This window comes from Pseudochaenichthys georgianus, chromosome 4, assembly GCF_902827115.2.
Source record: "Pseudochaenichthys georgianus chromosome 4, fPseGeo1.2, whole genome shotgun sequence".
In the NCBI taxonomy this organism is placed as follows: Eukaryota; Metazoa; Chordata; class Actinopteri; order Perciformes; family Channichthyidae; genus Pseudochaenichthys; species Pseudochaenichthys georgianus.
This window is the reverse complement of record NC_047506.1, coordinates 17,847,092-17,859,673: the sequence shown is the minus strand read 5'-3', so window position 1 is coordinate 17,859,673 and position 12,582 is coordinate 17,847,092. Positions and strand designations below refer to the sequence as shown.

Here is a 12,582-nt window from a genome sequence, read left to right as displayed (position 1 = left end):
CAGGTGCTGTGGGCTCGAGGCGGCAAACCCAATCCCTGGTGGTGGTGTTCTTCACGTGTCCGTTTTGTTTGATGTGCGGTGTCACGGGTGATTTTGATTTGACCCCTTCCTCCCCGTTTTGTTAATTGTCGCTTTGGTAAGCCCCAGCACTGTACTTCTCCCTCCTCCCTGGAGAACTTTTATAACATTATATTGTGTACTATTAGGAATATAATTATGCACCAATAAAATAACAATTGTTGTAATATCCTTTATACTGTCTCTGCCTGTGGTGTTCAAACGAACCTGATTGCCTTTTATTAAATTGTATAACTTTAGTTTTTAGTAATTTCCTGGGGGCGAAACTCCCCCAGGTGGCGTTGTCAGCAAACCAAGCATTCTACATGAAAGCCACACCGCCACATTCATATAGCACATTTAAAAACAACAGAGTTGACCAAAGTGCTGTACATCAATAAATGTATTTTAAAAAATAGCATAAATACATTTAGACAAAACTGATAGGACAAAAATAAACTAATGTAAAAGCATGAGACAATAAAACCATATAGCCACAGACTGAAAACCCTCATACATGATGTAAAAACATTTTAAAACACAACAAAATAGAAAACCCCAATTTGACCTACTGTGTTTGTGTGTCTCCTATCTCACTCACTTGTCAGTTAACTTTGACCAACACATGCATTTCCCTTTTATGATCCTGGTATTTAGACAGGAAGTGCATGCAACAGAAGAGAGAGAATACTAGATGAGAGGACGGAATCAATTTCTGCAGTCGTGGGGGTTTAGACGAGAGGTGTTTTGTGAAGGTCATTGATGTTTTACTCTGTTATTTAGGCTTTCAGGGATGAGAGCCAATCAGATCACTCTAAAGCATTTTCCTCCAAATCCTCATCACATTATGGCGCAGCATAAGCCCTGTTGAATCAGCGGCTATAGCAGTAATCAGCTTAGTTTAGCCCCACTGTAAATATGCAAATAGTATTTGATGATAAATTGACCCCCAGTTGGCGGTGCAGCCAAGCAGAGAGGGTGAGGGTGAGAGAAAATGTGGGAGAGAAAGACACACCATGTAAAAGAAATACACTATGTGTGATATTAATTAAGAAAGTCATGATGGGTTATTGATTGTATGTTGTGCCTGTTAATTAAGTAAAATAGGCTGTTTCTGGGACGGATATTAAACAGAGTGCTGATGAAAATGGGTATGGCAGTGCTCAGGGAGAGCTCTTTTTCACACAATGCACCAAGTGTGTATAAAGGCTTCTCAATTCTCAAATGTCCCCTCCTCGACTTCTCGGTACTCCGTTAGCAGAGATGGGGTCGTTACTAAAAAAAAAGTAATATATTACATATTACTTTAAAAAAAAGTAATATATTACACTACATTGTTACTCACTACATAAAGTAACTCGTTACTTTACTCGTTACTTTACTCGTTACTTTACTCGTTACTTTACTCGTTACTTTACTCGTTACTTTACTCGTTACTTTACTCGTTACTTTACTCGTTACTTTACTCGTTACTTTACTCGTTACTTTACTCGCAGGGCTGGCCCGCCCCTCCCTACAGGCAGATCACGCAGACTGCGGCGCACCTACAGTGTAAGCGCGCCACAGTTTTGCCTCTGCGAGACTCCACTTACACCCCCAATTACTATTGCATTAAGGAAGACATAACACAAGTCTTTCTTTTTATATGCTCTAAAATAGGCTACCAGCCTACCATAACAAGCTAACAGTCTGTGAAACGTCAAGACACTAATTAATGAAACCAGTTCAAGACGCATTATTCTTATCATTCTTTATGAGCGCAGTAACGGTAAGGTATCTAATTACTTATTTATTTAGTATTCCATAACAGAGATGGTCAAACTAAAGTGGTAGAGACATGGCAGAATTCCTACAATGAAGCGGGACATTGAACTGTTCACCCGTGAGAGGGCGATCAACAAAATTGAGCGAGCGGCCCGGTTGAGGGAGTTTACAGATGAAAAGACTCAGCCATGTTTATGCAGCACTGCACGTGGAGATGTGGTCTCAGTCGCGCAGATTACATAGGCCTACATGTATATAAACCTGCGGCGGAAACCCCTCTTGTCTGTCAGTGAGTGTGATTATTTTATAAAAGTAACGCATGTCGGGGCAATGTTAGTAACTGTAGTGCAGGGTTTCCAACTTTGGGTACCTGGCTGGAGTGAGATTGTGGTATCATGGGTTTGATTACACGTATGCACACAAAATGACTGCTATCGTGTCAGTAGCGGGACCTTAGCATATATATATATAGGATATATATACAAATACACAATATTGGACACAGACTATAAAGGGCACACAGTTTCATTCACTAATGAAAGTCAAACACATGTTTGTTTCCACTGTTTTATTGTGTGCATAGGCCTGTCACGATAAGCAATTAGTTGACTTATCGTACGATAAATAAAAATGAACTCGATAAATTGCCATTTACATGAGGATGTGACTAGCAGTTTGAAAGGATGTACTTGAATTATTATTATATATTATCATTATGTCAGTGGTCTAAAATGGTCATACATCGGTGCCGACAATATTATCGTTTATTGCAATAATTTCCGGGAAAATGTATCCAACAAAATTAATTATCGTGAGATGCCTATACATGAAACACACGCACACAAATAAATCTACAGACTTATTCCAAACTGCCAAATATATTAATTAACACACTCTCATACTCGTTGACTCTATTTTGGCCTAGTAGAACAATAAGCAGCAAACTTTTACTTTTTATCATTTCTACTGGATCTTAGATCTGCGCATGCGCAATACGGGTCGGCAGTGGCGGCCACGGAGTATTTGTGTTGGGTAATCTATGGTAGGGCTAACCCATACAGTGCTGGGGCTCAAGTCAGTATTTGCAATGTAATTACATACACGCTCCCCTTGACAGTGAAACGCCACGCGTGAGGTTTAAATTATTTCCTCAATCCAAATTGAACTGTATGAAATAAAAAGGCACATTTGTCATGTAGTAAATAAAAAGGGCGACCTGGAGCCAATCCTGCAATTTCCCCACAAGTGAAAGAGTTGACATGCTGAAAACTGCTGAAAACCCAAACCCTGCAGTGGGGTCTGGGGAGATTCTCCCCCAGGAGATGTGTTGAAATACTAACATAAAATACACATTCTGGTACTCTTGAGAAGAAAAATAAATACATCTATTACTACACGACATATTTAAAAAATGAATGCCATTTTAGTTTTGTGTTACTTTGTTCTGAAAGCTGAACCTGCTGCTCCTCACAGAGAGAAGAGGGAAGAGGCTGTGAATTACTTTACAATAAGGGTGGATAGCCCCCATTGTTCTGGTTGTCAAAATGAAAGACAGCCCACACACCTATCAATCATCAAACCGTGGGGTCTTATTTCATTGTGTTTATTTCTATCAACACATAATGTTGTATCGATGTATATAGAGATGTACTACAGCAAAAGTATTCTCCGTCGGGACTTCCTGCAACAACACAACGCCGTTATCTTGATTCTGATTGGTCAGAAGACATTATCAAAGATGTTCTATTGAGAAGACGATCACTACGTGACAAAAGTTTTCAAAACCATTTCTAGACTTTTGTATTCTTGTTTTGGCGTGAGAATAGTTTGGGCAGCGTGAGTGTGAGATTGAGAGTGAAAGCGTGTGTCACACGCCAGATGCGTGAGAGTTGGCAAACCTGCTGTAGTGTGATTACTGAATTATAAAAGTAACGCGTTGCACTACTCCGTTACCGACAAAAGTAATATTATTACAGTAATACGTTACTTTGTAACGCGTTACACCCAACTCTGTACGTTAGTGACCAGGAAATGGATTTCAGCGCGCCATGTTGAAGGACATCTCATTTATCTAAACGCACATCGAGGACCGAGCATCGAGCATCAAGCATTTCCGGGAACGGTGGAGGCGTGAAGCCTCCACTGGGATATATCCAGTCTCTGATTGTGTTACGTTATTATGAGAGTGCTCTCATACTTGTTTGATTCTGAAATTGTATATTTATATAAATATGTGTGTGAGAGAAACTTCTGATCAGCAATGTGATGAAAGAAATGGAAGCTGGAATCCGCTATATCAAACACCGGAGTTTATTGAGAGTCAACGGCCGGGAGCATTTACAAGGTGTCTCATTCATTGAAAAACCCTGGCAACACTGAACATTACACAGCAGCACAGCGCAATTCTACACAGAGAATATAGGAGTGGCCTATATTCGCGCGCTTTCCATCCTAATCGATATCACACATGTTGAAACAAAGGACTGATCTTTTAAAGCCATCTGCACATTTAGCCACACTTCCCCCACAGGAAGGCAGGGCCTCTTGGCCTTTGCCCTGTTCAAATTACAAACAGGACACATAGGGAAAACACTAAAAGTCTCCCATGCACAAATCTCATTAAAATATTTTCTTCACATGTGTGTATATGTCCGCATATAGCCTGTTATTGTCTCATTATACAGCACTGTGAATGAATTAAAAGTAAATATATAAGTCGTCATGAACACATCTGTCCTAGGGTGACCAGATCCCAACAAACCAAATGTGGGACAAGGAGTATGGTTGTGTGGGACAATGTGAGACACCCTCTCAACAGCACCCCCCAACCCCCGGAAAAAAAACGTAACACATATATAACAACTGAGCAGAAAGTGAAGTCAAAATGCAGTTTTTTTAATAAAGAAAAGTAAACTAAGGCTAACCAAGGCAGCAGGCATTATTACTTCCAGTGTTTAGAAATGCATCTTCTTAACTCAACTAGTGTATTACCTGTACAAGTAGGCACAACATAAATTAATAGATAAAATAAAACCAACACTGGCCAGGAGGGAACAGAAACATAATAATACATCAAATAAAATAGCTTTCAGTTTAGTCCATCACAGCAACAGAAGGTGGGCCCCCACACAGTGTGTGGGCTATTTTGTCACCTAGAACCACTGGTGTCTTTAACTCTGTCAAACAACTCTCCGCAGGGGCAAGCACATCTGTTATTATGGACGCTGCTTTTGTACGACCACATGACATTTTCTTTACTATCTCAGAGTCTGGAAAAAAGGTCGGCGCTAGCTTGTTACCAGTCATTTGACCGGTATGAATGGGAGTGTTGCACCATATGGTAAACACTGGTTATTTCTGCTGCTGTTAGTGAGTGAGTTACTCTCATTGGTTAACACTTGACCAGCACCCGCCGTGTGTTACGGCCCCTACACATGGCGGCGTGCGTTGCCGCTTCAACGCTTCTACCCATTCACTTTGAATGGGGTGACGTCACGATTCGCCGAACTGCATTCTGGTAGTAAAGCGTAGCTTCTCTCGAGGTGCTCGCTGCAAAAGTAGAGCAATGTTCTACTTTTGCCGCCTCGACGGAGGCGTCAGCCAATCAAATCCCTCGTATGTAAATCTGACAGTGCAAGAGCTAGCCAATCAAACCGCTTGTATGTTGGGAGAGCCAGACCGCAGTAATTTCCCATGTCCAAAAATGGAAGACAAAATTATCGTGGCGGTAGGGAATCACCCGGTACTCTATGACCAGTCCCTCTTTACCTACAGGGATACAAACCGGAGGAGCCAGGCATGGAGGGAGGTGGCAGAGACAGTGGGGGAAACTGGTAGGTTTTCGCCTGTTTGGGGAGTTTATATCCAGTGTACTTCGTTTGAATGGACAGCTAGCAAGCATAGACAGTATATTTAGCCAGCATGGATGTAGCATGAATGTTGCATAAAATAGCACCATAGACATTAATGTCTACATGTTCATAATATAAAGTGTGACATGTAAAACCTTTTATGCAATTAACAGTGATAAAGGGATTTGGTTTTCATTAATGGAGGAACAATTTAGTAAATTCTTCAAGTAATTAACATTATTATTTCATTTCATTAGAGGAAGTATGCAGGACAAAATGGAAGTCACTGAGGGACAGATTCAGGAAGGAGAAAGCCAAGGAGAAAGAGGCAAAGAGAAGCGGTGCAGGGTCGTCCGGGGGATATAAGCCCTGGCGTTTCACGGCAGTGATGGGGTTTTTAACCCCATTTATCATTGACCGTGAGACGTCCAGCAATGTCCCCCGGCAAACCCTGCCTCCATCCAACCTGGTGCCAGAGGCAGAAAGCCAGCCAGAAAGCCTGCCAAGTGTCAGCCAGCCGGCCGACAGTCAACAAGCCGAGGCAAGGGAGACAGGACAGGAAGAGGTGATTGTTGAGGACCGGGACCGGGAAAAGAGGAGAAGGGGAAGGGAGATGTCTTCCTTCGAGAAAGGCTTGATGTCAGCCATCAGTCCTCTGTTTGTGCCACCACCTCAACCTCATCCTCCACCACCCCCACCAGTAGTAGTGGTGGAGGATGAGGATGAGTTATTTTTCAGGAGCCTCTTACCTGCCATGCGAAGGCTGTCTATTGCAAAGAGGACAAGAGTCCGATTTCAAATATACACGTACATTTTTGAGGCAGAGCAGGAGATGGAAAATAACTGATTTTTGCAATTCACACACATACTACACCACACTTTTTTACACTTATCCAATCATCACACACTTACACAAATAAAAGTTATTTAAAAAGTATGTTATGACTGTACTGTGTCTTCACTTGTTCATGTGGTTTGTCAGTTGCAACATACCAGAAGCTTCATGTATGTCGATATATAACGACCAAGGGTCCCTTGAAAAGCGCTATATAAATATCATTTATTATTATTATTATTATAATGTGCTGTCTTCTGTACAATTGTCCATTTGAAAACCTATTGAAATCACGAGTGGTTTATCAGTAAAAAACAGGGCTGAAGGAAAAAGGTTGTTAGCAATATAATATCAATTCAAGAAACATGTTTATAAGGAATGTTTTATTTTGAAATGGCTCATTTGGAATATTTGCTTTTTAAAGAAAATATGGGTAGCTCTTAAAAGAGCTTTTGGTTTGAAGGCTCTTAAAAGAGCCGTGGTGAGTGGTGACCCTACACCACATTATGCTGCCATGGCACTGCACCCTCCTCATTGAAATAGGAGCAGAAGTTCTCCCGCAGTTGGAGCGATCTGCGTGTGGCGTTGTTGGAGCCCATCCTCGGTGCATCACACAGGGTTGGAGTATCTGGAGCTTCATCCATGGACTCCTCGACAGGTGTGCGTGATTTCCTTCCTATCGTCTTCCTGTGGAGGAAGTTGTGCAGCACACAGGTGGCCTTCACACACAACTCTGTTACCTCTGGGCTGGTGGTGATGACACGCCGGAACATTCTCCACCGAGATGAGAGGATGCCAAACGCACATTCAACCACCAACCTGGCCCGGCTGAGGCGGTAATTGTACATCCTCCTCTCGCGTGTGATCTGGCGTCCAGGGAACGGACGCAGCAGGTTGTCCAGCAGCGGAAAAGCCTCATCTCCAACGAAGACATGGGGGAGAAGGCCGAGCCGCTCTGCTCCTGGGATGACGGTGTCAGGTGGTAGCTGCAGACTGCCATCTCTGAGGCTCTCTCCAAAAGCGGAATTCCTCAGGCTCCCACTGTCGCTGCTCCTTCCAAATCCTCCGACATCCACTACCCTGAAGAGGTACTGGGCATCCACGACAGCCAGCAGTACCAAGGAGTGGCTGGACTTATAATTAAAGTACAGGGACCCAGAATTTGCCGGAGCCTGGATCACCACGTGCTTCCCATCAATGGCACCAACGCAATTTGGAAAGTTCCAGCGCTCCTGAAACTCAGCAGCGATGGCTCTCCAGTCCTCCGCCTGTGGTACCGGCATGGTCTCCTCAACCAGCGCGGTCCAGATGGCACCCGCAACCTCCCTGACGATGACAGCCACTGTTATATGACCAACCCTATAGCTGAATGCTATTGTCCTGTATGAGTCACCGGTTGCCAGGTACCTGAGAAAAAAGTAATATACATGATTTAAAAAATAAAACAATTTCAGACCCCACGCACACACACCACAAACACGCACACAGACCACACCCACACAGATCACACACAGACCCCACACAGATCACACACACCCCTAAAACACGCACCCACACAGACCCCACACACACACACCCACCCCTAAAACACGCACCCACAAACACACCCACACAGACCCCACACACGCACACAGACCCCACAAACACACCCACACAGATCACACACACACCCCTAAAACACGCACACAGACCACACACCCACACAGATCACACACAGACCCCACACAGATCACACGCACCCCTAAAACACGCACCCACACAGATCACACACACACACACACACACACACACACACACACACACACCCCCACCCCTAAAACACGCACCCACAAACACACCCACACACGCACACAGACCCCACAAACACATCCACACACACACCCCTAAAACACGCACCCACAAACACACCCACACAGATCACACACAGACCCACACACGCACACACACACACCTAAAACACGCACACACACACGCACGCACGCACACGCACGCACGCACACACACCTAAAACACACACACACACACACACCTAAAACACACACACACACCTCTAAAACACACACACACACACACCTAAAACACACACACACACACACCACACACACACACACACACACACCTAAACACACACACACACACACACACACACACACACACACACACACACACACACACACACACACACACACACACACACACACACACACACACACACACACACACACACAGGGGAGCAATACTGTGTTAACCTAGCTATCTTAATTAATGTTATCCATCTGAAATAAATCACATACTTCATTCGTCAATGGCATGCACTCTCTCTCTTTCTATACAGAGTCAGATTAAAGAAGTAGAAATACACTAAACATACCGTAGGCAGATGGCGAGTCGCTCGGCGGGTCCGATTGACAAACGCATGTTGGTGTCTGTCTTTGTTATCAGGGGACCCACTTTGCCGAGCAACTCGTCGAAATGGCCTTTGCTCATCCTGAAGTACTGGTAAAACAGTTCGTCATCCAGACGGAGCTCTTGGACCAGAACGTGGTATTCTCCCCGTTGCAGACGTTTTCGGAGTATCGGATGTACCCAACAGCGACGCTCACGTCGCCTCCCGAGATACAATGCATATACCAATGCTACCCTTGCTACCAAACCGGCATCCATTTTGGCTAGAGTGGATAGAAGAACCGGGCTTTTTTGCTTTGTATATCCGGGGCGGGACATTCATGTGATTGGTTGTTGGTCGCGTTGTTCGTAAAAAATCCCCAAGCTGCAGACACGCCCACCGCCAAGCGGTAACACACGCCGCCGTGTGTAGGGGCCGTTACAGATTGATTGACAGCATACACAGCCCCTGATGATAGCCTTCCCTGCTTTCTCAACAGCCATTGGATGAATCTGATTTTAAAGAAAAGCGTTTTGGCCAATCAAAATTAAATATGCGGTACATCGTCTCAATTTGCGGGATGCACCAAAAGTCGGGAAAATGCTGTGCAGTCCCGCGCAAAGCGGGACATCTGGTCACCCTAATCTGTCCATCAGACCTCTGTGCCTCCTGTCAACATTAATGGACGTCTCTTTAAAATGACCGCTGTGACGACCCCTCCCCCCTTCTGCCTGGCTGTGCTCCCTGCCTTGCTGTCCTCTGGCAGGTACTGGGAGTGTCGTCCTGTTTGTGCCCGCCCATCTAGAGGCGGAGCCACACGAAGGTATAAAGGTTGCCCAGCTGCAAGGATCACACTCTGATTCAGATCCTGGCATGCTGCAGCAACCTCAGCCTACAGCCTGTTAGGTTTGATGCACCCTCCAACATGCTACAACACCCTTCCACACACCCACACACTGCTCACACTACTGACAGTCTGGTTCTTCTATAACCTGTTAAATAAACATATATTTGGCATTTAACTCTGTGTGGCCTCCCTATTTGTTCCAGCCTTTGGAAGGTTGTAACACCGCTCAGAGGAGAGGAGTTCTCATTTCTCTAACCGCCTGCTGCTTCCCCTCCTCTCTCCTCGGCTCCCCTCGTCGAGTCCTCCGCTCGCATCTCCTGTGGGCGGGACTAAGTATCGAGGATAGGAGTTGAGGATAGGAGTCGAGGGGAAATTAGAGAATTGAGAAGCCTTTTATGAGTCCAGCTCAGCCCAGCTATACAGGTTGCAGTTGTAAATGATCTTGAACATATAACAGAAAAAATTGTTTGTAGAAATGTAGATGTTAATATGCTTGTATTTATTTATGCGCTGTTATGTTATTTGTTGTGCCTGAGGGGAGATTGAAGCCACATTTCTAGCTCTTGCTGGAAATAAAAATATTTATTATGAATAAATGAATATTTTTATGTTTATATTCTTGGAACAAATAATATTGACTTGTTTTATTTCTGCTCTACTTTTAACGAAGCTAATGTGAACAATAATTTTACAGAACATTTGAAGAAAGAACTTTCCACATTCAAACAATTACGACTCCATCAACCCATGCTTTTTATTAAGAATATATTTTACAGTGAAAGACATGTTATTCATCAGGGTTGCTGCTTTTTTTTTTTACACATAAAACATTAAAATACATATCAAGAAGATTTAAATTGGTCCAGAGTTAAAGTTTGTTGTTGATTCTTCTACAAAGTTTAAATTGGACCCACACCTGAACTACAGTGGACGGAGAAGAGGTGAGACAGTGTGTGCTTTACAAGGAGTAGTAAACAAATAAAATGATGAAAGCAGAAGTTGAGAAGCATTTAAGGAAGGAGACGTCAAGTTCCTACAGCTACACACGCACACACACCTCAAACAAACAGTGCCCCCACCTCTACGGCTCAAATGTCAACAAGGACAATTGGAAATGAGTAATTATTTCAGTGTGAAATAGATTGCTTCTCATATACGGACGTCCCTGAATATGACAAATTGATTCTTGTGGAGAGACGAGTGGCAAATCCAGACAATCTTTATTCTATATTTTTTTGAATTGAGTATGATTATTTATTTATTAAGTTTTTTTCCAAACATGACTCTCCATTGTAATTGAAGTCCCTTCGCCCGCAGGGGAAATGTTCCTTCTCCAACCCTCTAATTTGTTCTTTTAGCAGCCTTGATTTTCATTCCGTCAATAAATCTGAGAGTCAGAGAAAGTGCGAGAGAGAGGGATACAGAAATGAGGTAGTGATTAGTCAATATTAACATGCTGGAGCCATCTGAGATGTTTCCTTCGATTACAGTATTCATAATGTACCCCACTATCATTCCCAGTCAATCAAACAATGTTTATTTATATAGCCCAATATCACAAATGTTACATTAGTCTCAGTGGTCTTCACAGTGTGTACAGAATATCAGTATGACAATACGACACCCTCTGTCCTTAGACCCTCACATCGTACAAGGAAAAACTTCCGGAGAAAACCCACAGTTTAAAGGGAAACATGGGAGAAACCTCGGGGAGAGCAACAGAGGAGGGATCCCTCTCCCAGGACAGACAGACGTGCAATAGATGCTGTGTGTAAATTGAAAAGATAATACATTTGCAACATAGGTAGTCCAAATGTTTGGAAATGCATGTGTGTATAATAGGAAGATGAATCCACGAGGATATCCATCCAGGACTTATGATCTAGGACCACAGCCACGACTCAAGATCCAGGGCTCGTGATCTAGGGCACTGGACCGCAGGATCATCCATGTCTCCGGATCCCGGCGTATATAGACACCAAAAAGAAAGACAATTGGGGAAGCTGGGTTAATCGGAACATGAGAGTACACAGGTAAAGACAGAGAGAAGGAAGAAGTAAGATGTCCCCCGACAAACTAAGCCTATATCAGCAAAATTAGGGGCTGAATCTAATCAGCCATAACTATAAGCTTTATCAAAAAGGAAGGTCTTAAGCGCACTCTTAAAAACGGATAGGGTGTCTGCTGCCCGAACACAAACTGGAAGCTGATTCCACAAATGTGGAGCTTGATAAGAAAAGGCTCTGGCTCCCATTGTACTTTTAGAGACTCTAGGAACAACCAACAACCCTGCATTCTTGGAACGCAATGCCCTAGTACAGGGGTGGGGAACCTTTTTCCTCTCAAGGGCCATTTCAATTTTTACAATATCCTCAGAGGGCCGTACAAGTTATTGACCTCTGCTTAAAAAAACTAAAATCACAGCTCATTCATTTCATTCTGTGCAAAGAAAAAGCAACCTCTTAATCCAGATATCTCACCATGACTCGCGTATGCATGCACGTGCACGGTGTGGCGTGACCACCAAAACAGAAAGATATGGACACAAGATGTGTGCAAATGTATTTAGTTTCCTATCCATGTGAACATGATTTAAGTGGGGGGGGGACCTAACCTCCTCTAGGGGGGTCCGGGGGGCATGATCCCCTGGGAAGATTTTTTTTTAAATGTTGAAGTTAAAAGCATCAATCTGGTGCACTTTGAGAGCAACATTAGGAGATCTATGGATACATCTCTCAACACCCAAACACAACTGTAAGCAGATTTTCTTTTAATTTATGGATATTTGACAAATCACTCTCCTTTCAAACTGTATTCTTCTTTATTAATAACTGTTATATAG

The 12,582-nt window shown here is 43.4% G+C and overlaps 1 protein-coding gene across 1 annotated transcript; it reads right to left on the bottom strand.

The window, feature by feature from the left end:
* Window positions 1–6,926: 6,926 nt before the first annotated feature.
* On the bottom strand, window positions 6,927–8,994 carry LOC139433733 (uncharacterized). The gene is made up of 2 exons (XM_071202978.1): window positions 8,879–8,994; window positions 6,927–7,914 (listed from the first exon to the last, which is right to left on the bottom strand). Exons 1-2 carry the CDS (start codon window positions 8,992–8,994, stop codon window positions 7,002–7,004), a joined length of 1,029 nt encoding a protein of 342 aa, XP_071059079.1. The 3' UTR covers window positions 6,927–7,001.
* Between the last annotated feature and the right edge of the window lie 3,588 nt (window positions 8,995–12,582).

Bases quoted from the DNA above. Each gene is read 5' to 3' on its own strand.
- LOC139433733 (XM_071202978.1), bottom strand. From the start codon at position 8,994: ATGAGCAAAGGCCATTTCGACGAGTTGCTCGGCAAAGTGGGTCCCCTG. The intron at 7,915-8,878 runs GTATGTTTAGTG...CTTTTTTCTCAG, and splicing joins CGACTCGCCATCTGCCTACG to GTACCTGGCAACCGGTGACT.